This window comes from Diceros bicornis, chromosome 3, assembly GCF_020826845.1.
Source record: "Diceros bicornis minor isolate mBicDic1 chromosome 3, mDicBic1.mat.cur, whole genome shotgun sequence".
In the NCBI taxonomy this organism is placed as follows: domain Eukaryota; kingdom Metazoa; phylum Chordata; class Mammalia; order Perissodactyla; family Rhinocerotidae; genus Diceros; species Diceros bicornis.
In genome coordinates, this window is record NC_080742.1 from 63526164 (window position 1) to 63548278 (window position 22115).

Below are 22115 nucleotides of genomic sequence, written 5' to 3' on the forward strand. Positions count from 1 at the left end.
CATGAAATCCACACCAAAAATCTAAGGTCTTTACACTTTTTCCAATGCTCCTGCATACCATTCCATGTCTAGAGAAAAGAGAATCCCTTATTCATGCAACTCTATTAGTCTTTATGAGGCTCATCTACTATTTTACAAGCTCTGGCATGCAGAAAAGTTTTAAACAAATGGCATTTTCAAATGTGAAAGAAATTTAATCACTTGCAGTGCAAGAAAAGTCAATACCAAATTACACTTTAATTATAGTTCTAAGAAATAAAAGCTACTAGGCACCCATCAACTGTAATAAGATTTTATTCTTAAAGGTGTCAAATTAGTAGGTAAACCATCACATGTCCTTCCTTTATATTATGGCCTAAAATGGAGGCAGAGGGGGGTGAGAGAAAGCATTAATTCCCAGAATATACTTTACAAATAGTCAACCAGTCCATCTTCCTCACTCTCTCCCTTTATTTTTTATTGTAGCCTGTATGAAATCTACAAAAGTGCTAATGGGGACTGGGGAGTTTCTGGCAAAAAGAAAAAAATTACATTTGGCTACTTGCTTAAGAAATCCCTACCCTAAAATACCCTCTCTTGGCTTTTACGAAATAGGAAGAATAGAATTGTGAGGAGAAAGGAAAAAAGGGGTTGTTCAATTTTTAGACCCTAAATAAGTCTGCCTGGACCCCAGATGATTTAGACTTTGAATACCAACCTACTTAGATTCCAAATCCTAGCTATGTTCTTCAGGTTTGGTAAAATGCCCTAGACTCTGACCTTGAGGGTATGACTTCACAGCCTCCATAATTACATGAGCCAATTCCTTAAAATAAATCAATATCTCTCTCTCTCCACACACACACACACACACACACACACACACACACACACACACCCCCATTGGGTCTGTTTTTCTGGAGAACCCTGACAAATACAGGATTCTATGACAAAGACAACTTTTAGAACTTCCTATCTTTCCTGGGGGCAGGGGGGGGGGAGGCGCAGGTATTGTAACATCTAAGGTCTTTTTCTCCAAAATGTTTTGAAATTTATTTTCTTCAAGTGTGGGCCAACTGTACTCTGTACTCCTTTCTCTGGCTAATATGAACCCCCAGAAAACGATGTGACTTTCTCAGATTCTTCTCACTTCTATAACACTAACCAGTTTTTCTTTGCTGATCAGAATTAAGCTCAGAGTAGCAATTGTCTTCGGAACATACTCTATGTTCTGAGAAATGGAACTGTCATTAAGGCAGCTCAAGAATTAGGTGCTTTGTCCTTAGCTGACTATGCATCTAGTTGATACCCTGTAATGTTCTTATCTCTACTTTACCTTGTCCTGTTTCAGATTCATAATTTTAATCAAGAAAGTGTCATTTGTAACTTCCATCTGGCCAAGATGTGCATACTCACACAATTACAGCACTCCTGTGCTTCATTTCTTCTACTTTCCATAAATAAATAAAATTCATAGATTTCTAAGTGTTTTTCTCCTTCTTATATGGACCTAAGCCATGAAACTGCTTTTGAATGTCTTTGTTTTACCCGTATGTGGAAGGCAGAATGATGGTCCCCCAAAGATGTCCACATCTTAATTCCCATAATCTGGGAATGTTATGGTAAAAGTGACTTACTTTGCAGAAGTGATTACATTAAGGATCTTCAGATGGGGAGATTATCCTGGATTATAGAGGTGGGCCTAATGTGAACACAGGGGTCCTTATAAGTGAAAGAGGGGTCTTTATAAAAGTCAGACTCAGGGAGAGATTTGAAGATGCTACACTGCTGGTTTTAAAGAAGGAGGAGGGGAGCCACAAGCCGAGGAAGACAGGTGGCCTCTAGCAACTGTAAAAGGCAAGAAAATGAATTTTCCCCTAGACACTCCACAAAGAAATGCAGCTCTGTCAACATCTTAATTTTAGCCCAGTTAGAAACATTTTGAACTTCTGCCTTAACAGAACTGTAAGATATGAAGCGTGTGTTGCTTTAAGCCACTAAGTTTGTAGTAATTGTTACAGCAGCAATAGGAAACTAATACACCAAAACTGTTACCCGGCCTCTGGCCCCATAAGACATTAACCACAACCCTGCTCAGAACAAGCCTAACATGTTTTCTTTATCTTACAGGAAACCACAACGAGAGGAAGGAGGAGATGGCTGAGACCTATAGTCGAAACCAGTTAAGACTGGGTGAAGACAACGTGGCAGTCTGACTTGACCCAACACAGACCCCATAGCTCATTATACGCTCATTGTAATACACTACCATGCTACATAACACACCACTAGCGCCATGACAGTTTACAATTGCCATGGCAACAGCAGGATATGACTAAATAAGGAAAGAAAAGAGGTGGCAGCCTTGTTCGCCTCAAAAGCCTGCCCTGTTCCCCAAATACTATGAATATTCCTCCCCTTCATTACCTCAACCCCTTAAAACAGCTCCTTACTTACCCCAAGAGCTGAGAAGTTGATTTGTGAACATAGTTCCCACTTCTCCATTCTTTGGCCATCGAATAAAAGCTTGTGCCATTGACTGCTCAACTTTGGTTTCATTTCAAACCCGCAACACCGAACAGAAAAGAACTCTCCGGGGAAGGGATGGATTGTGGGTATGAGGCCCACCTATGGGCCCCTCCTCGGAGCTCCTGTGATTGTGGGTTGGAGTCCCACCAGGGTGAGGTGAAATTGGTAACAAAACTATATCTAAGACATGAGTCTAATTTCACCATATTTCAGTGATGCAATCCATTGCTTTATGTTTATAGTTCCTAGGTCATTTTTTACCCATTCCCTGTCATTTGGCTGTGGTAACTTCTGGGGAAATATGACAAAACTGGGGTATCCAAATCCCAAAATCCCTAAAAAAATCCTTCCTCTGTTGTAAGAACTGTGTATGTGCATTTTTTTTTAGGAGAGGTCAAAAGTGTTAACCCTTGTACCTCTTGTTCTCAGTGGATTGCGGCTACTGGAACCTCTTTTACTGTGATTCTTTGCATCCTCACTATGCCCTTAGTTACCCGGTTTCCTACTGTCCCTCTTCTCCCCCCTCTAGTTAGACATAATCTGCCTATTTTTGTGAGATATACCATGTTCCTTGTAGGAAATCACACTTTCCTCTTACCACAATCCAAGACATCCTATCCTGTTCTTAGACACCATCTATGGCGCCTACCATTTGCATTACACATCTTCTTTTCCTTTGACATCTCTTCTTTCAACTGGACAACACAGATATGCCCCACCTATCCCCAAAGTCCAGTTTCTGACTTAGAATTTAGGAGTCACTAGAAACACTTTCCAGGTTTTCCTAAAACTACTGTGGGGTCTTCTGTGATTTAAATAGAGGGTAGTTTGAACCTTGGAAGGCTCTTAGGGACGCTTGCTGTTTTTCTCCATGCAGATAGCCTCCTTACTCATGTGCCCTGTCCGTTATACGTGACAGTCTCTGTTTTCTTCAATGGTGAGTCACTAAACATCAAGCTAAGCCTCATCTTTCCAGGGCAGTGACAGAAGTCTTTCCTCTTACTAGCATCTGTGTGTGCTTCTAAGCACGCTGTTGGTCGGGAGCTGCTTTTGCTTCTCCAGAAGTTTATGCTTCTCCATAGTCATCCTCCATGGGGAGCATCCGCATAACATGAGAGGCAGGTTTTCCCTTCTTCTCTTCCTCCTCTGAACCACAGTGTCATAATCAGAGCCTCTCAGCATTGGCTCTGAGCCTCTCCTCCAGGTCACCAGCACAGACCACCCAGGGTCCACATTTCCTGGGTCTCCTGAGTCCTTCCATCCTCACCCCAATAAATAATCTCACCACCTCCCACAAAGACCCAATATTTTTTTTCCTGGACCATAGAAGCTTCTCTTTATTTCTCTTCAGTCTTGATTTTTCTACTATCTACTGAGTGTCAGTAATCAACAAGGAACTGAAGCCACAGACAGAATACATCTCTCAGAGGCATATAATGAATATAATCTCCCCAAATAATTTCCTTATATTTGAAAACAATTTTCATTATCTGTATTGCTCTTTTGGTGTCAGACTTTAACCTAACAAAGAATTATCTGGCCAGTGAGGGAGAAATACAGCAGAAATAACCAATTCCTATGAGATGAGAATGAACTTTTCTTTGTTTAGTGAAAGCAGAATTGGTGTTCTAGTCAAACTGGGGTGCCTGGTCTGGAGCTCCACCCCCTCTACTCCACACTCCCTGTTTCCAACCCCAGAGGAAGCCCTGATCACTGCAGCAGAACCTCTAGGGCTCTGAGGGACAGAATTTGTAAACCATGCCAACAAATATCTTTTCTCCAGGAAGAGATGTATTTTTATGGGGAGAAATCACAAGGTTGAACTTTCTTTTACATTAACTGAAGCATTGTTTATTTTAGAAAAAAAAATCAAAACATAATAACCATCCATCACAGGAGAAAAAATAAATTAACCATGATATATTCATTCAGTGAAATATTATACAATAGTAAAAAAGTGAATGAACTACAGCTATGTCTAGTAGCATGGATAAATACAAAAATATAATATTAGTCAAAAATATAATATTAGTCAAAAAGAAGCACACTACAGAATGGTGTATAACAATGTCATCATATAAAGACTAAAAGATGAAAAAAATTTGAAAAGATAAAAAATACGATATATTTTTATAGCTATATAATAAAGGCATAGAAACTAGGAATGGAATCTCTGATAGTGGGAATTTCTACGAAGAAAGTGAGTATACACAGGAGGTCCTAACTATATCTATAACGATGAATTCCTTAATAAAAGACCTAAAGCAAATATCTGATATTGTTAAGATTTGTTAACGATTTACTCATATTATGTTATATTCTTGTCTGTATGTTTAAAATGTTTTACAACAAAATAATGTAAAAAACAGGTTTGTTTACTATATTTGAAACCCTATTTCAAAGATATTATACACATATATATGCATTCATGTGGAAAGATAATTCTCAATAGAATTAATTTTTTAAGTTTTTTATTTGGTGATACTGATGGAAACTTCTTAAAATAAACTTTCAAATGAGGTTGTACTTTATTATTTATTTCAGGAAAAACTAGAAGAAAACAAGAGGCAGTGGGATTTAATAACAGATAGCATGACAAAATCAATTTAGTAACTGATCACTTGCTGTTGGAATAAAATAAAAAATGACAATACACCAAAACTTCCACCTAGTTTCAGCATACAGATTGATGGAAAACTTTAGAAACAAAAGAGACAAACAAACAAGGATCATATCAGGTCCCCGTAAGCATCTCTGAAAGAAAATGTGAAATTTTGTTGAACATTAAAAAAAAATTAAATCTATAACAAGAAAAAAAGCATGCCCTACATTACAATTCGTTGTAGAATCAATTATTTAATCATTAGAGTTTTCATTCTTTCTAGAAATAAAGTTTTAAGAGCCATACTTTTGTATCTGGCTACTTAATAAATTTATTCCACCATCTAAATAAATAATACTTTTGAGAAAGTAGTTGTCAGTTTCCTTTTTTTAACTGTGTCTGCTGACCTGTGACTATAAGATAAGTAATGGCTTTCTAGAGACATTATTTCATCCAAGAGACTCACCACCCTACCTGGGTTGGTATAAAGCTGGCTTTCTACGGTTTTGCCAATGCACTGCAGTTTAACGGCCTGCAGGGAGTCGTCCACATGCACGATGGTCGGCAGACTGCCCAGGGTGTCCTGTACCAAGTTGGCCACTTCCCGGACGTCAAAGAGCTTCAATAGCTCTGAGTACACGGCTGGGAAGGAGCTCAGAAACACAGCCTAAAAAAGATGAAATGGAAATCAATTCCCAGCTATGTCATGAGAAATCAGCTGTAAAATGTCAGGGAGTTTAAGATTCTGACAAATATTTTTGAATGGTATGAAAATCAATATAAAATGTTTCTAGTACCTAAAGCTAAAAAGGCTCAAAGGGCAAAAATTTTTTAAAAAGTGCAGCAAAACAGGACAATTTTTTGAAATGAGCAAAGGTGCAACATAACAAAAACTGGGAAATTCTAAAAAATCACTGACATTAGCAAAATGATTGGCAAAACCCCCCACAGAATGAGTAAAATGCAGCATGATCAAATGGCAAGAATGCTCAACCAAGACCTGGACTGTAGTCACTTCTATTTCATTCCTCTTTGGAGCAGCTTTCTGAAGTACACATTTAAATCTCATTTACCTTTAAAAAAACAAATACACTAATTCCCTAAAGCATTCAATTTATGATTAAAGAAAAAACAAGACAGGGCATCAGAAGACCTGGATTTTATATAGTACAAGCTTTGCTTCTAATCAACTCTGTGACCGTGGACAAGTCATTGTAGCCCGCTAGGTTACAGTTTAATCACTTGTAAAATAAAAGATCATTAGAACAATCCCTTAGGTTTTTTTCAAGATCTATTGTAAACTCCGAACTATGTGTACTAAGAACAATATTCTTCATGTAAATAAAGAAATCTAATAATCACTTTTTGAGGAAAGAAAAAAGATGCTAATATCAAATCTTAAGGGACATACTTAAAAAACTGAGCTAGGATTGTACATCAAAACAAACTCAGCCTTTTAAAATTCCACAAAAGGAGGGCAAAGGAAGGGAAAGTCGGTCAGCCTCAACTACCTAGTAGGGGAAGCAGGCACATGTTTCTATTATGCTGAGATTCGAGTGCTAGCTGGCTTACCAATGAGATCTGACACCAGCAAGAAAGTAGGTCGAGTCTATGTGCTGATGATTCAAACACAGAATCAAACTCAAATTCATGGATTTTGGTATTTATCTATACAGGAGCAGCAAAAATCTCTAGAAGAATGAAGACTTATTTTTGATACCAGAGCCATCAAAACATTTAAGGTGCTGCGGTCAATAGCTATGTTCTCCTTGACTCTTAAAAATTATAGATTTACTTGAATGAGGTTAAAATTAATAACTTGGTATTCTCTATTAAAGACTGTATTTATATAACCTTTATTTTTCACTCTGCAAAGAGCTGAGTCATACAGACGAAGTTTAAAAAAATAAAATAAAATGAGCCCAGCGTTCTAATCACTGAAAAGTCAACTAAGTTGATTTTCCTCAGGAATCTCTAAATTTATCCATTAATTCTTTATTTACACCTCTTTACTTCAAAAAAGTATATGAATGTGCCTGCAATGGAAGATACATATATAAAAAGGATAAAGGAACAAGGACCTTGTGATGAGGGCAGAAAGAGTTGTTCCAGGGTATCTAAGCTAAGGATTTCTACTGCAAATAAAAATAAGAGTACAATTTGTTTTGACTTTCTTGGTAGCCAAAACAAATACAGAAAGATAATTAATAGAAATTTGGGGTAGGGTCTTAGGCCTCAACTCTTTCTGTCATTCCTCTTCTTCTCTTGGGGTTCTTGGGGTAGGGATCTGTCCATGGAATGGGAAACCAAAAACCACTGCTACACAGTTCAGTTAGCTGGCTGTTTTGCCCAGGGCAGGGCTCCCAAGGAGAGAGGCATTAGTAAGCTGGGCTTAGGCCAAGAGGACTAAACGAGCCTCCTACTAGGACCAGGAAGGCCAGATCTGTGGGCAACCGTCCACTGATCCAACATGAAGGATTGCTGGGACGGCTGCTCTGCCTCCAGGAGACGGAATTTGCCCTGAGTAGAAGCCCACGTGGAAAAAATGCAAAATGGAGCAAGAAAATTAGGTTTTTGCCTTTAAGGCAGCCTAATAGTAAAACTCAGACCAATGGATATTCTTGGCTCTGGATGTGGTAGGCAGAGTTCTAAGATGACCTCCAAGACCTCTGTCCCATGGTGGTATTCTCATGATTACGTTATGTCACGTGGCAAAAGGGATTCCGCTCATGTAATAAAGGTTACTAATCATTTGATCTTAAAATATGGAGCTTATCCAGATGGACCTGACCTAATCACATGAGCCCTTAAAACAGAAGTTTCCTCTGGCTCGTTGTGGGCAAAGTCAGAGAGATTTGAAGCATGAGAAGGATTTGACATACCGCTGCTGGATTTGCAGATGGAGGGGCCACATACCAAGGAATGCAAGTGGCCTCTAGAAGCTGAGAGTACCCTTCTCCTCCTCTCATCCCTGGATGATAGCCAGCAAGGAAATGGGAATCTCAGTCTTACAAACACAAGGAAACTGATTTCTGGCAAAAGCTTGAAAGATCTTGAAAGTGAATTCTTCCCCAGAGCCTCCAGATAAGCCATCAAAGCCAATATCTTGATTTTGGATATAGGAGACCCTAAGCAAAAAATCAACCCAGCCTTCTGACCTATGCAGAACTGTGAGCTAACAAATGGGTGTTATTTAAAGCCATTAAGTGTATGGTCTTTTGTTATGCAGCAATAGAAAACTAATACAGTCGCTCAATCAGATTAGTGACATCTTCCTTCTGATAAGAGCGAGCTTTGAAGGTGTGGGGTCAAAAGGGAACCTGGAATGTCCTCCCAAAACACAGAGGGACAAAGCCCTCATTGCTTATTAAAGAAAACTAACCACTTTATCATTTTATATGAATTTTTTCTTAGCATCAAACTAAAATAAAATTATCACATCATAATTTATAAGTAAGGGATACTGCACAAAATAATAGAGGATGACTCTGGTAGAGTTTACAAAGATATTCAGAAAATTTATGTATACATTTTATATAACATCTCTTGATAAAAAGCTAAGGGTAAAAAAAGAAAAATCTAATATGATTCTCTGAAGGTGCTAAAGTTGTTTCACTATCTTGATCGAGGGACAGAACTTGAAGAATCAAAGACAGTGGAAGTCAATATGTTAAACAGATAAAAGGAGACCTGCTCTATTCCTTTGTACCACAGCAGCCCAAGTCATCTCAGGGCGACTGCTAGGATTCAGTGGAAACATAAGGTAAAAGAATATTTCTTTACCCTTAAAGGAAGAAAAAAATCTCTTGAGTCCCTAGGAAGGCATCTCAGTGAGACACCATGACTTAAGGTTACTCTTAAGGGTAAAGAGAATATTTTTCAGACGTAAATTAGTTAAGCTTTGTCCCTGTAACTGGTAAATGTTAAAAAGAAAAATCTCAAAATGAAGACATGAATTTTGAATAGCTTCTGCAGAAGTAGTGAACTTCTGAGAACTTTGATCTAAAGGAATACATGGTTAGCTTGTTTGATTCTCCTTCTCAAATATCAACAGCTGAAAGCAGGGTTTAGCTAGTGGGCAATTGGACATTGAGATCTCTGGCAAGTTCCCGAAGTGCAGTGATTGTATCGTGGATGATAGAGGCCAAAATGACATTAAAAGAGCCTGAATTGTATCCTTGCCCAGACAGAAGATCAGTCCACCCTTATAAAGCAGAGAATAACAAGAATAGTCCCCAAATAGTCAAAAAAGTACGGCACTATTATTGGAGAGTTGGTACATTTCTGGTGTTTTGCCATTATACATTATGCCTTCCACATATCAAATGGCACCAAATTATAACAATATTCTTACGGATCTAGTTTTGTCTTCTAATCTCCCATTTTATGTACCAATTCTCAATAATTATAAGTCTCTAGTCTCCAGGGGATGGTAGCAAAGAGACTGCTTCTCCATTTGACAGGTTTTTAACCAAGTCATTAGAATTAAAAGTATACAAGAAGGATTAAGAACATGTAGAGAAAGATTCAGAATTATTTCCTGGATCACGTTCAAGGCCATGCTATTTGGAAAGTGGACGGATCCTGTTTTTAAACAAAACTTGTAGAGCTACTGCCGGTAATAGAATTTGGCAACAGTCGCTCGCACTGACCACATAAGATCAGTCCCAGGACGATTAGGGTCAAGTTAAATAAAACAAAAAAACATGCAGTTTAGCCGAGCCCAATATAATGAGTCTCAAGTTGACAGATTAAAATGCAATTGCAAGGCTTGGGGAAAACAAAAGCAACAGATTGGCTGGAGCGAAATTCCTTCTCCAAGGCTGAACGTAACAGTGTGGCTAATCATCAGTATGTGTTCTGGTAACTGGAATCGAATAGCCTCTCCACTCAGAGTGAGAACAGTCCAAGGAAATGCAACCCAACTTCTGCTCTGCTGGAACTCAGAAGCTGGGGGACTTCTTAAAGCCTATTTAAAGTTGGTTAAGCTATAAATATAAACTGAAGCAACGGATTTCTCACAGAGAAAACATTCACTTATGCTGCTATATAAAAATAAATAAACTGGACTCATTTCTCTTCTACTCAGCAGAGATGAAAACAAATTACCTGTGATTGAGATAACGCTCCAGAGCCTTTGCTCTCTTGGGAGAGAAAGAAACGGACGGACATAAGGAGCTCCTGAATGCAGCAGCGGAATTCCTCTTCGTTTTGACCACCAGTGGCGAGGGAAAACAGCCTTCGAGACTGAACTATATACTTAAAAATATATTCTTGTGCCTTTTTAAAATAAAATTTTTAAAAAGTTAGTTTTAAGGGAAACCAAGAGTATTTATTCAACAATGAGAAGCATAAAAACTATGGTACAACATTAGACTTTTAAATTACTGATTTAAACACTAAGGCCCCATGAGATTTTTGAACAGTATTTACTTGTAGGGGAAGAACTATTTTTTTCTGATGCCTAATGATAGAAAAGGTATAGATACTTTAAAAATTCTATGTAATTCTCAAGAGGTTTGAACATTAAATGTTTTTGATCCTCAGATGGTTTTTAAATTTAGTTAACAAAGAGATAATGGCCTATCTCTCAAAAATGATTTTGCTTTGCCGGTAGGTACTCTTGCCACTTAATATTTTACCTTCAATCAGACCAAAATGATAAATTTATGATTAATAAAATGCTTGTTTTATAAAATGCATACTTGTCTATTTTTATCTACTGATATCAAATAGCGTGGCACTCAACAACAGGGCTCAGAAGACTGCTAGGGCAGTCACTGGACAATCCCTTTAATAATCTGTGTTCCTATTGAACATGTTTGCAAGTAAGGTATTAGCATCTCCATATACATTGAGCACATAGGGCCCAGAGGTGAGGGTAGCATTAAACCATGAGACCCAGTAAAACCTCAGGTTTCCTTGTTGTGATCCCTGCTAAGCCACTCTATGCTCTCTTAAAATTTAAGACAAATGGTTCTCAGATGGTCTCTGTCAGGGTGGTACAAGCAAGAGCCAGGAACTTCTAAGCTTAACTGACCATCTGTAGTCTTCTCTCTAGCCAAGCCAAGACTTCACTTCAAGCATTCAAGAGCCCAGAGGAGTAAGGATTCAGTCCCGAGCAGGTTCCACTGGGCGAGCCTGGCAAAGTCCCTTTCAAATTTCATCAGCTCTGGAGCAGCCATAAACTGATTAAGATCCTTGAATTGGAATGTCAGTAATATATCATCACCAATTACTGTCTGTGTGCAGGAAACCAATTAGTTTAGCATCACCATGCAATAGCTCTGTCAGACTCCGGTATCTGCTATGGACAGTGTGTTATTACCTTCAACACCTCCTGAATGTGCTCTTGCCGCTCGGCTTCTGTTATCCTGTCCACATACCACTTGAGCACTTTGATGAGATCTCTAAAATACAGGGAGAAATGTGCAGAAGGTAGAACTGTAGACTTGGTCTAATTCTCAATTAAACGCCAACAAATCAAACACTTATTTTTATCATGAGGAATCTTCTTTTCCCATCAGTTCTCACATTTGTCTGTCAAACTGTTATAATATAATAATTTTACAAAATCTGCATACCCACATCACTACCCTTTTTGAAGATGACTTCCTCCCAATGAGATTCCCCTCAGTCTGGATATATTCCATCGGCCCTGCTGTTTCTGGCAATGCTTCCAAATGGATAAGCACAAATATCAGAGAAAAGGACTCTGGCCAAGGAAGTGCCTGGAAGTATGACTGTCATGGTCAGTCTTGGACAATGGCTAATTGGGATTTCTTCCCCAGTGACCATGTAAACAGCTGGAAGAAATATTCAGCTGGAGGCAAAAGGGGGTGTGGCAAGGGATGAAGGCAACACCTCCCCACTTCAAATCACACCCTCCATGAATTTATCAAGCCAACTCTCTGACCTGTGGGAAGAACAAAGCTTACCATCAAACTGTGCCTTTAGGTAGAAGGAGAATTTCCAGAAAAACCAAGTTTTATTTTTCAAGAAACAAAAATTAAAGAAAAAACAGCTATTCTCAAGGTTGCATTCTTGCTACCTTTCACTTTGGTCAGTTCTTGGTTTCTAGGAAACAGAGCAATTTTTTTAAATGCTTCTCTTTTCTCTTAGTCAGGGAAGAACACATGGATGTGCCAGTAGGTAGATGCTGCTGGGAGCGCTATTTTGAAGATAAAATGTCAGTGAGTTTCTGACTATTCACAGCCCAAGAAGATTCCACAGGCATTATTTTTCTTCTTAGGACTGATTATCCTGCTTTCCTGGCCAACCTGAAGTATTAGAAATTACACCCTTCTTCTCCAGCTTCCAACGATAATTTCAGTTGGAATTCGTGACTTCCTCACACTACAGCCCAAATTGTTAGGCCAAGTGGCAGAGCCATCAAACACTTCAAAACTCTCCCTGCTGTTACATCTCACCCTCTGCAAAAATCATGTTGACAGAGGGTCACGTCTTGCAAAAATAACTCCATTCATTCAAATGCTAGAGGCATAAATCTTAATATGCCGTGATCGAGAATATCCAAGGTAATGGGATCAAATGCTTATTTACCTACTAACCTTTTGTATATCACAAAGAAGGGGAAAAAAGGGTAAAAATTTGATTCCATGCTCTTTTAACACACCTCTGGGAATAGATGATTTTGCATGTACATACGCATAAGTGCTTAAGGTATAAGGTAAAAACGTGGGCAGAATAGCAATGACAGTATTGGAACAGGGAGACAGAACAGTGGGGTTCATTCCAGGGCTGTATCTAAGAAGGACCAAACATCAGGAGGATGTTACGCATAGCACAGAAAGAGAGACGGTGTTGCCTTCTGGCAATTATCAACTAGGCTGCATGGAGGCAGGTACTAGCTAAAGCATGTCATTCTCCATTCACTTTCAGCCTTGCTTGTGTAATTTGAGATGATAGGAAGGATGAGCAGTTAAAATGGCAGCTAGTATCAAAGGGTAGCCCAATGACTGAACCGCTTGTGGCCAGGGACCAGGTCTCACTAATCAGCACAAAGTATAGTGTCTGGCATGCAGTAGGCACTCGGTAAATATTAACAGGATGAATGACTGAATGACTTTAAAAAGGTATGATGGTGAAGCCTGTTTTCCCTTCATATTTCTTTCTTAAAGACATCTAGAATCATCAAGGAGTGTGGTGATTAAATGGGGCTCTTGGAAGCCAAAGTGAAATAACCAGACATTTTAGATCAAAGAACATCAAGTGAAATAGAGACAAGAAGAAAACACTTTATATTTTAGGTTTCAGGAATAGAATTCAGGAAGTTCTTTTTTTTTTTTTTTCTTTTAATCAAACTAAGTTCCAGCCATTAAAAAAAAGTGTGTGAGAAAGGAAGATACTGTCTCAAGAGACACTTATGTTGTTGTGCTTCATTTCTTCTTACATTCCCTTTTAAATTTTTCTATATTGCTGGTTCTGCTTAGAAAAGCTCAAAAGGAAGTGCTTCTAAACCAATTACAAGATAAAGGGCCTTACCTGTATGCAAGAGCCCCAGCAAAATGACTCTCAATGTAAGTGTCCATTACGGGTTTAAAATGATGAAATTTGCTATCTTGCAGCAAATTTATGATGTGAACCTAAAAAGAAAATTGAGCTTTATAAAACTGAATACACACCAAGATTTTTTTTCTTTTTGGTTCTTTTTAAGTGAACTCATGCTATTAAGTGCACACTTCTGAAACAGGCTTATGAAAGTCAAGATTGAGAGACAAAATTGCTAAGATATAATTTAACAGAATTTAAACTCACCAAAGAATCAAATACTTTAGACCCATATTTTTGGGAATTTTCATCTAAAATTCCAAATAAGGTATCCAGTGTATCTTGCAGAAACTGTTAGATAAAGAAGAAGTTAATGAATAAATAAAATATCATCTGTCCTTCCCTTCCAAATATACTTTACCCCATGAATTTCCAAGAGAGGGAGAACAAAACAGCAGATACCTTTACTATCTCTGAGCCATCGATTTCTTTTAATTTAGAGAGACAGCCTGTGATCTTGTCAGGGTGGGTTCTCCATTTCAGAAGATCAAGCATATCACCTTTCCAAATAGATAAGGAAGATTAATTGCCTTAATAGACAACAGTCCCTCACATGAAAGTGTTCTACTGGTAAAAGCTGAATTCTTAAACGTTGCCTGCCCCTCCTGGTCATCCAAGTTTCAGGTTCCCCCATACCACAACTAGCCCTCTAAGATGACATTTACTGCAGTGTCGTCTAATTATTTCTCCCTTCCCAATGCTCTTGACATACAAACTCCTACTCATCCTTCAGTTCTCAAGTTAGCTGTTGCCTCATCCAGGAAGCCTTACCTGAAATCCCGAGACAGAGCTTGCTGTCCCTCCAATGGGCTCTCACCTCGCAGTAGCATTTCACTCACTATTACAGCTGTTGTTGTCTGCGCCCCCACTAGACTGTTCACTCCAAGAGAACAAAGCCATGTCAAGCTTGGCCCTATCATATTCCCAGGACCCAGAACAGAGCAGCTCGCAGCAAGCAGTGATAAATATTTGTTGAACAATTTTCTGCCTCCTCTCAGTAAAATCAAAGTTTCTTAAGGCCTGGGAACCTGCTTTATTCATATTTGTGCCCCCAGGAGAGAGCACGCTGCCTAAAAAGCAATTCCACCTGGCAGTGAGGGTCTTCTTGATAATGTGACCCAAATCTGGTAAGACTTGAAGGTCCCTGCACAGTGATGACAAGCCCACTCAATTGTCAGATCATCTAGTGAGCCCTCGGACCTGACAGGGCCAGTTCCTGGACTCCTTGGTCGTCTTCCATCCCAGATTCAGGATAAGCTCAGAGCCCAGCCCTTCAATTTCCTCCCCTTCCTAAACTGACAACACGTGGGCCCTGAGACCAGCAGGGAGAAGGTGAGGGAGTAAACCCTTCTCCCAGCTGTCCCGGGCAGAAGTTAGAAAAGCTCCTCAACATGGCGTCTAGCTTTGCTAGTCCCCAAAGGGAGCAGGGGGACGGTGGCGTCCGAAGGCCAATGAAAACAGTACGAACTGACGAGGCTCATGCTTGCAGGGAGTGCTCAAGGCAGGGGAACCTGAAGGGCTGGCCTCCCAGTGCCCAGTGGGGCTGAGACTAGAAAGGCCAGAGAGAAGCCAGGAGGGATTTTCTAGGCTCAACAGCAAGAAATCCATTTCAAGGCACTTGTTTCAGGAGAAACCGAAAGGAGACTTGCTGAGAGACAGAAAGACCAACACAGAAACAAAAAACAAAAAAACAAAAAAAAAAACAACAAGAAATCAAGAAGTAGTTATGATGAGAAAGAAAACATGTAGTGCATAGGGATGAGAGAAAGCCTAAGAATCTCAAGAGGAAAGAGAAGCCACCTCCACCAGAGCCAGATTCAAGAGAAAAACCTCACAAAGGATTTAATAAGAAGAAATTTGGGAATAGGAATCTTTACCCACAAAAAACAGGGATACAAGGAGGAGGAGGCTCTAGAATCACAAAGATGAGGGAATTTAAAACACACTGACTTTGAAAAAGAGATTTATGATATTTGCATAACAGAAAAACCTGAAAATGTTTAATATTCATGTCTAATGCAGACATCCTGGAGGTATGATTGAAACCTCTTTAAAAATGATTGGTTATACTTAGAACACTAGATATTTCCACAGTGAGACCCGCAGCGGCAGAAGACTCCTCCATTATTCTCCCGGTCTGTTTGCTGCCTCCCTCCCACCTACTTCCTGCCTCCTGCATCTAACTTCAGGATGCCTCCTTTCCTGGGCATCTTCTCTTTTATAATTCCCCAATGCATTTCCCCCTGCCATTCACTCTTCCCTTCCCACTCCACCTCCACTCCAGCTCTCGTTCCGTCTCCTCTCGCTCTCTTTCCCTGCCCCTTAGACTGAGGCGGTTGCAGGGGCGTCCAGGGCCCCGCCCAACATGAGGAGTGGAGAATGTGCAGAGGAAGGAGGTGGCTCTGCTGGCCACAAAGTGGCATCACCAGTGGCCACAGTGGGGAACCAGGAATAGGACTTTCATCAGCAGAAGTGGAAAACAGATGACAGTGGTCCAGACAATCAGATCAGGATGGAGCTGTTCATCTTTCTTGCAAGAAGTCTGATGAATCTCTAGACTGCTCATTATGGAGCAAAGGAAGAGTGAGAGTAGTATGCCTGTCTGGAGAAAACTAATCACGTGTGGAAAGTACCCAGAATTAAGTCAAAATTGTCATCCCTTAGGTCTCTATTTTAGCCATTTGAAGATACATTAGTTGCAAATTAGGAGACATGACCTACTACTGAAAATGTGAATTTTATACATTCCATTTGATAAGCACTTAAGTGTATACTGTATGCCTAACCTACCAAGAGCTATAAAATAGGTGGATGACATGATACCTACTTTTTTTTTTTAATCACAATCTTAGTAAGAGACTGAATGAACCACTTATTATTTGGGGGAGACGCGGATGTGGGGCAGTCAGTAACTATACAACTGTGAGACTAAATTTAAGCATTGTTTTTATTTTTTCTTAAATTATTTTAGAGTTGTGTTTAACAGCCCCAGGAAGCTAACAAAGAAGTAAAATAATTTCTTCCCTGATCCCTACTCTTAAGGAGCTTAAGATATCTACTTGATCTGGCAACCACAGATGACCAGTAGAGCACTCTGGCCTTGGTATGCTATACATGAAGGATGCTAGAATACAGAGAGAGCGTGTAGACAGACACACCTTAGCGATCCTGAAATGCAAATCTGCTCTAGGAAACTATTCCTAGAGACCACATCACTTACTAAATGCCCAAATGTAATGGAAATAGGATTTGTATATTTTCCAAGCTGAGTAAAATGAATACAAAGCAATTTAATTCCAATTTGGAACTGAATTACTTCTACCCAGAGATGTGTGTCTAGCATGTAAATTTCAGAAAGATCAACTCCCTTCCTTCCTCCTTCCCATCTCTTGGAAACAACTATTCATTCCCCGGCTCATTTTGAGCTGTCTTATATTGACACGGTTAATCAAAGTCGAAATGATAATTAAGCACTTACCAGTCTCCAAAAATGAGCCAAACATTGCCTTCCATATAGTGAGGTGTTTAATATAACGATTTCGTGAATAGTTTACCCACATATATACCTGAAAATGTTCTCTGCTTTTACAAAGTAGCAACTTCTAATTTTCAGGACTTGATTCTCTCCGTCTTATGTTCACCATTCTGTCTAACATCCTAAACTCTAGAACTAGAATAAATTAAGGACACAGCACCAAATATTTTGATGGCAGAGAATCTATTGTTAGTTTTATGTGTGGTTGGCAGAATAATGGCCCCCAAAGAAGTCTGTGTCCTAATCCCTGGAACCTGTGAATATGTTTACTCTACACAGCAAAAGAGATTTTTCAGAAATGATTAAGATAAAATCTTTAGATTTTAAGATAGAAGGATTATCCTGGATCATATAGTGGGCCCAATGTAATCATAAGAGGTGATTAAGGTCCTTAAAAGGGAGATTTACAGATGCTATGCTGCTGGCTTTGAAGGTGGAGGAAGTGGGCATGAGCCAAGAAATTCAGGTGGCCCCTAGAAAAGGTAAGCAAAAGGATTCTCCCCTAGAGCTTCCAGAAGGAACGGAGCCCTGCTGACGCCTTTGATTTTAGCCCAGTGAAATGGAGTTCAGACTTTTGACCTCAGGATTGTAAGACAATAAATTTTTGTTGTTTCAAGCTAATAAGTTTATAGCAATTGTTATAGCAGCAATAGATAACTAGTACAACCTGAAAATGTTCTATTGGAGGCAATCAGTTAAATGTGAACTTAGGCTCTATAACAGATACACAACTAATCCACATAGGATGAATAAAAATTCTGTCTAAGGGAATCAATAACAAGTCGATTTTATTATCTTCATAACCTCCATGAGGGTAGACTAGCCCCATAAAAAATGCCTGAGGTTTCGCAAATGCTTTATAATCATTACAGATTTATGTCAATGGAGGTTTTATTTAAGTAAAATCATTAACCACTGGATACTGATAAAGTCTGGTATAACGACATATCTTAACTTGGTGATAGCTAGCTTCAATCAAATTTACTAAACATAAATCACGCAATTGATTTTTAAAAACATTTCTCCAAAAATACTTTTGGAAGGGGAGAAACAAAACTAATATAAATGTGAAAGAATCATTTGCCAACGTTCTATATAAATATGGTAGCATTGCATGAGAAATTGAGAGGTATCTTAAAAGTGGTCAATATCGGAATGCGACATTTTGCTTCTTTTCTGATTCCATACTACATACTTTTTCTGATTCCATATTACATACTTTTCTAATTCCTACTACAAACGCTGTTCTATGATACAGAAAAAAGAACTAATAACACAAATATTTAGGCACAGGAGCATTTTATGAGACACAATACCTTATTACAAAGTGATTCTCCCCAACATAATGAAACTGACTTAATAATATGACGTTTAGGATGCTAGCCAGAAGTCTTATATGGCAACCATGAAGAACTCAAAAATGTTTAATTTACTTCCTTCATTACAGACAATGTTTTCATGACAATTTGCCAAGAAGAGCTTGCTTTATTAATCATAACTTGCTAAACAATCACTGACATAAAAAGTAATGCTAGAATAGAAAAGCAATATCCTTCTAATTAAACAAAAAACAGGCTTTATTCTAAAGCCTGCAATTAGCACTGTTTATGGAGCTATAAAACAAGAGAGATTAAGGTGGTGGTATTCTTTGTCCTTTTTTTTTTTTTTTGTGAGGAGATCAGCCCTGAGCTAACATCCGCCAATCCTCCTCTTTTTTTTTGCTGAGGAAGACGGCCCTGGGCTAACATCTGTGCCCATCTTCCTCCACTTTATATGGGACGCCGCCACAGCATGGCTTACCAAGCAGTGCGTCGGTGCGCGCCCGGGATCCGAACCAGCGAACCCCGGGCCGCCGCAGCGGAGCGCGCGCACTTAACCGCTTGCGCCACCGGGCCGGCCCCTGTCCTTTTTTTTTTTTTATGCTAAGCAGCTGGGTGTTGATGGCTTATTTGAAGAGCTGTGTACTTGGGTTCCAATACTGGGATAATTTTGAAGTCCTTAAATTACATGCATTTAACAGATCATTGGGTCACAACTGTTTCCATTTTATTGGAAATCACAAACAGAAGGATCAACAATTTTTCTAGTGCAAATTTCTTAAATATAACATTGGTGTTTACTAAATATGCCTACCAAGATTCACATGAGTACTTAAGTACAAGGGCTTTCAAATAAAACAGTATTATACGTTACCATTTTGTGTGAGTTTTGTGGAACAGAGAAAAGATGTTATCCAAAAAGATTCCTTTGTGGCCTTCATGGCTTGATTACTATTCCCAAGGAGAATGCCCTTGGAAAAGGGAAGTTTGAGGTAGCGGGTAGTATCTTGAAGATTTGTGTTTTCTTCACACTGTTAAAAATATTAAAAAAAAAAAAAAAAGAGAGAGAGAAAGAAAAGGAGGAGGGAAGAGACCTCATGAGAATTATTAAGCATAATTTCCATTTCTAGTGTTTATGAACTGGAAAACATTTCAAACAGCATTGCAATCAGAATTTGGCTTTGAAGTAAAATGCAACAAAAATGTATAAAATAAGTTAAGCACGGAGTTTGGACTCAGACCGATTTGGGTTTGAATCCCAACTCTGTCACTTCCCACACGAGTAACTGTATCAAGTTATTTAACCACTCGGGATTTCCATTTCTATCTCTAACACCTCACTGCGTTGTCATAAGAATTAGATTACATAAAGCCTTTAACACAGTGCCTGATACATTGGAAATGCATAAGAAATCATATTTGCAGCAACTGTAGATTTTTAAAAAATGCTTAAATTCTTCCAACATCTCATCTGAGGCAGCTATTAACTCCTTACTTTGAAAGCTGACAACTAAAGGAAAATGTATCTCAGGGTAAACTAATAGTCCCACTATGTGAGGAAAATCTCTACTTCACAGAAAATGCCCACTAACAAATGTAAAAGAAATGACAGATTTACAAAATACAATTTCATATCCCTAATGTAATTCTTTCTTTAGTCAAGGGTCGTCGTCTACTGCTAAGACCAGCAGGAAAATTGTTGATGAGGAAATGGATATTCATATGATGCCAACGTAGCAACACTCAGATTACTTTCTACTGGCAAGAGGACAAATATAATTGCACGTGAGGAGATTGGGTTGTTGTCACACCAATGCAGGGTAGTGCAAAGAAACGTATCATCATCTACAACCCATTCTTACCAAAGATGCTGAACCTGAATCTATCACACCTAGAGTCAACTTGCACTTCATAGGAAATACAAGGGGCAGAGCAATATGCTGAACAATATGTCGGGGAAGCAACCAGACAAATCCAGAAGGTGGTACTTTCTGCAGGATGCCTGGCTTTGTCTCTTCAAGTCAAGTGTTGTGAAAAAAGGGATTGTTCTAGATTAAACACTTAAGAAGATGCCAGATGCAACATATGGTCCTGGATTTGGACAAACCTGCTGAAAGGATTTTTTGTTTTGAAATCTATACATTGACTAAGTTCTACATGAGATAAAAATTCAGTGATTGGTAAAATCATTAACTGAAAAAGTAGATTAAAAAAAATATATATATATAGGGGCCAGCCTGGTGGCATAGTGGTTAAGTTCGTGTGCTCCGCTTCAGTGGCCTAGGGTTCGCAGGTTCGGATCCCAGGTGCGGACTGACAGACCGCTTGTCAAGCCATGCTGTGGTGGCGTCCCACATAACGTAGAGGAAGATAGCCATGGATGTTAGCCGAGGGCCAATCTTTCTCAGCAAAAAGAGGAGGATTGGCAACACATGTTAGCTCAGGGCTAATCTTTCTCACACATACACAAAATCTATATATAAAATATAAATATATATAAACATAATATATATATATTATGTGTGTATTTTTTCTCAAAATTGTATTTTGAGGAAATATATATACACACACATATATATATAAACTATGAAGCAACCAAGATGTCCTTCAGTAGGTGAATGGATAAATTGTGGTATATCCAGATAACGGACTACTACTCAGTGCTAAAAAGAAATGAGCTATCAAGCCATGAAAAGACATGGAGAAAGCTTAAATTACTAAGTGAAAGAAGCCAAATGCTGAGAAAGCTACATATTGTATGATTCCAACTACATGACACTGAAAAAGACAAAACTATGGAGACAGTAAAAAGATCAGTGGTTGTCAGGGGTTGGTAAAAAGGGATGAATAGGCAGAGCACAGAGGATTTTTAGAGTAGTATGATATTATAATGAACATATGTGATTAGGCATTTGTCCAAACCCACAGAATGTACAATACCAAGAGTGAGCTCTAAGGTAAACTATGGGTGATTATGATATATCAACGTAGGTTCATCCTTGGTAAAAAATGCACCACTCTGGTGAGTGATGTTGATAATGGCGGAGGCTATGCATGTGTGGGGGCAGGAGGTATATGGAAAATCTCTGTATCTTCTCAATTTTATCGTAAACCTAAAACTGTTCTAAAAATATATATATCATATAATATCATTTGGATAAAAAAATCCATACAGAAAAACATCTAGAAGGATATACACTAAGGGATTAACAGTTAACATCATCTAGGTAACAAGAGTATGGTGTTTTTGTTTGATTTTGAATTTTCTATATACTGCTTTTGTAACAATAAAGGTGATACAATTTTGAGAAAAAAATACTGTAACAGATATAGAGCTGGTATAGCTTAGATTATTCTGAGTATAAATTTTAAAACTCATATGAACTTTATTCCTTTAAATTTGTTCAAATATTTTCAAGGCTAGTGTCCTGGTAACAGGCAGGAGTTCAGGCACAGAATCTCTTTGCTATTCTAGAGTAGTCTGTGTGATTCATAAAATATATTTTTTTTAAATTTTAAATAATAAATCTTTAAGAAAGACCTCTCTAACAAGTTTAGAAAAACAGAATCGGAATACTAC

At 38.6% G+C, this 22115-nt stretch overlaps 1 protein-coding gene across 6 annotated transcripts in view; it reads right to left on the reverse strand.

Annotated features, from left to right (window-relative positions):
* DOCK4 (dedicator of cytokinesis 4) overlaps positions 1-22115 on the reverse strand; it is a 435612-nt gene that overhangs the window by 120198 nt on the left and 293299 nt on the right. For all 6 annotated transcript variants that reach the window (XM_058528497.1, XM_058528508.1, XM_058528478.1 and 3 more), the window contains 7 exons: positions 19410-19566; positions 14084-14181; positions 13889-13972; positions 13616-13716; positions 11439-11520; positions 10220-10390; positions 5585-5777 (listed from right to left, as the gene is read on the reverse strand). In XM_058528497.1, coding sequence (XP_058384480.1) covers positions 5585-5777; positions 10220-10390; positions 11439-11520; positions 13616-13716; positions 13889-13972; positions 14084-14181; positions 19410-19566 — 886 coding nt within the window. The remainder of the gene's footprint in view (positions 1-5584; positions 5778-10219; positions 10391-11438; positions 11521-13615; positions 13717-13888; positions 13973-14083; positions 14182-19409; positions 19567-22115) is intronic.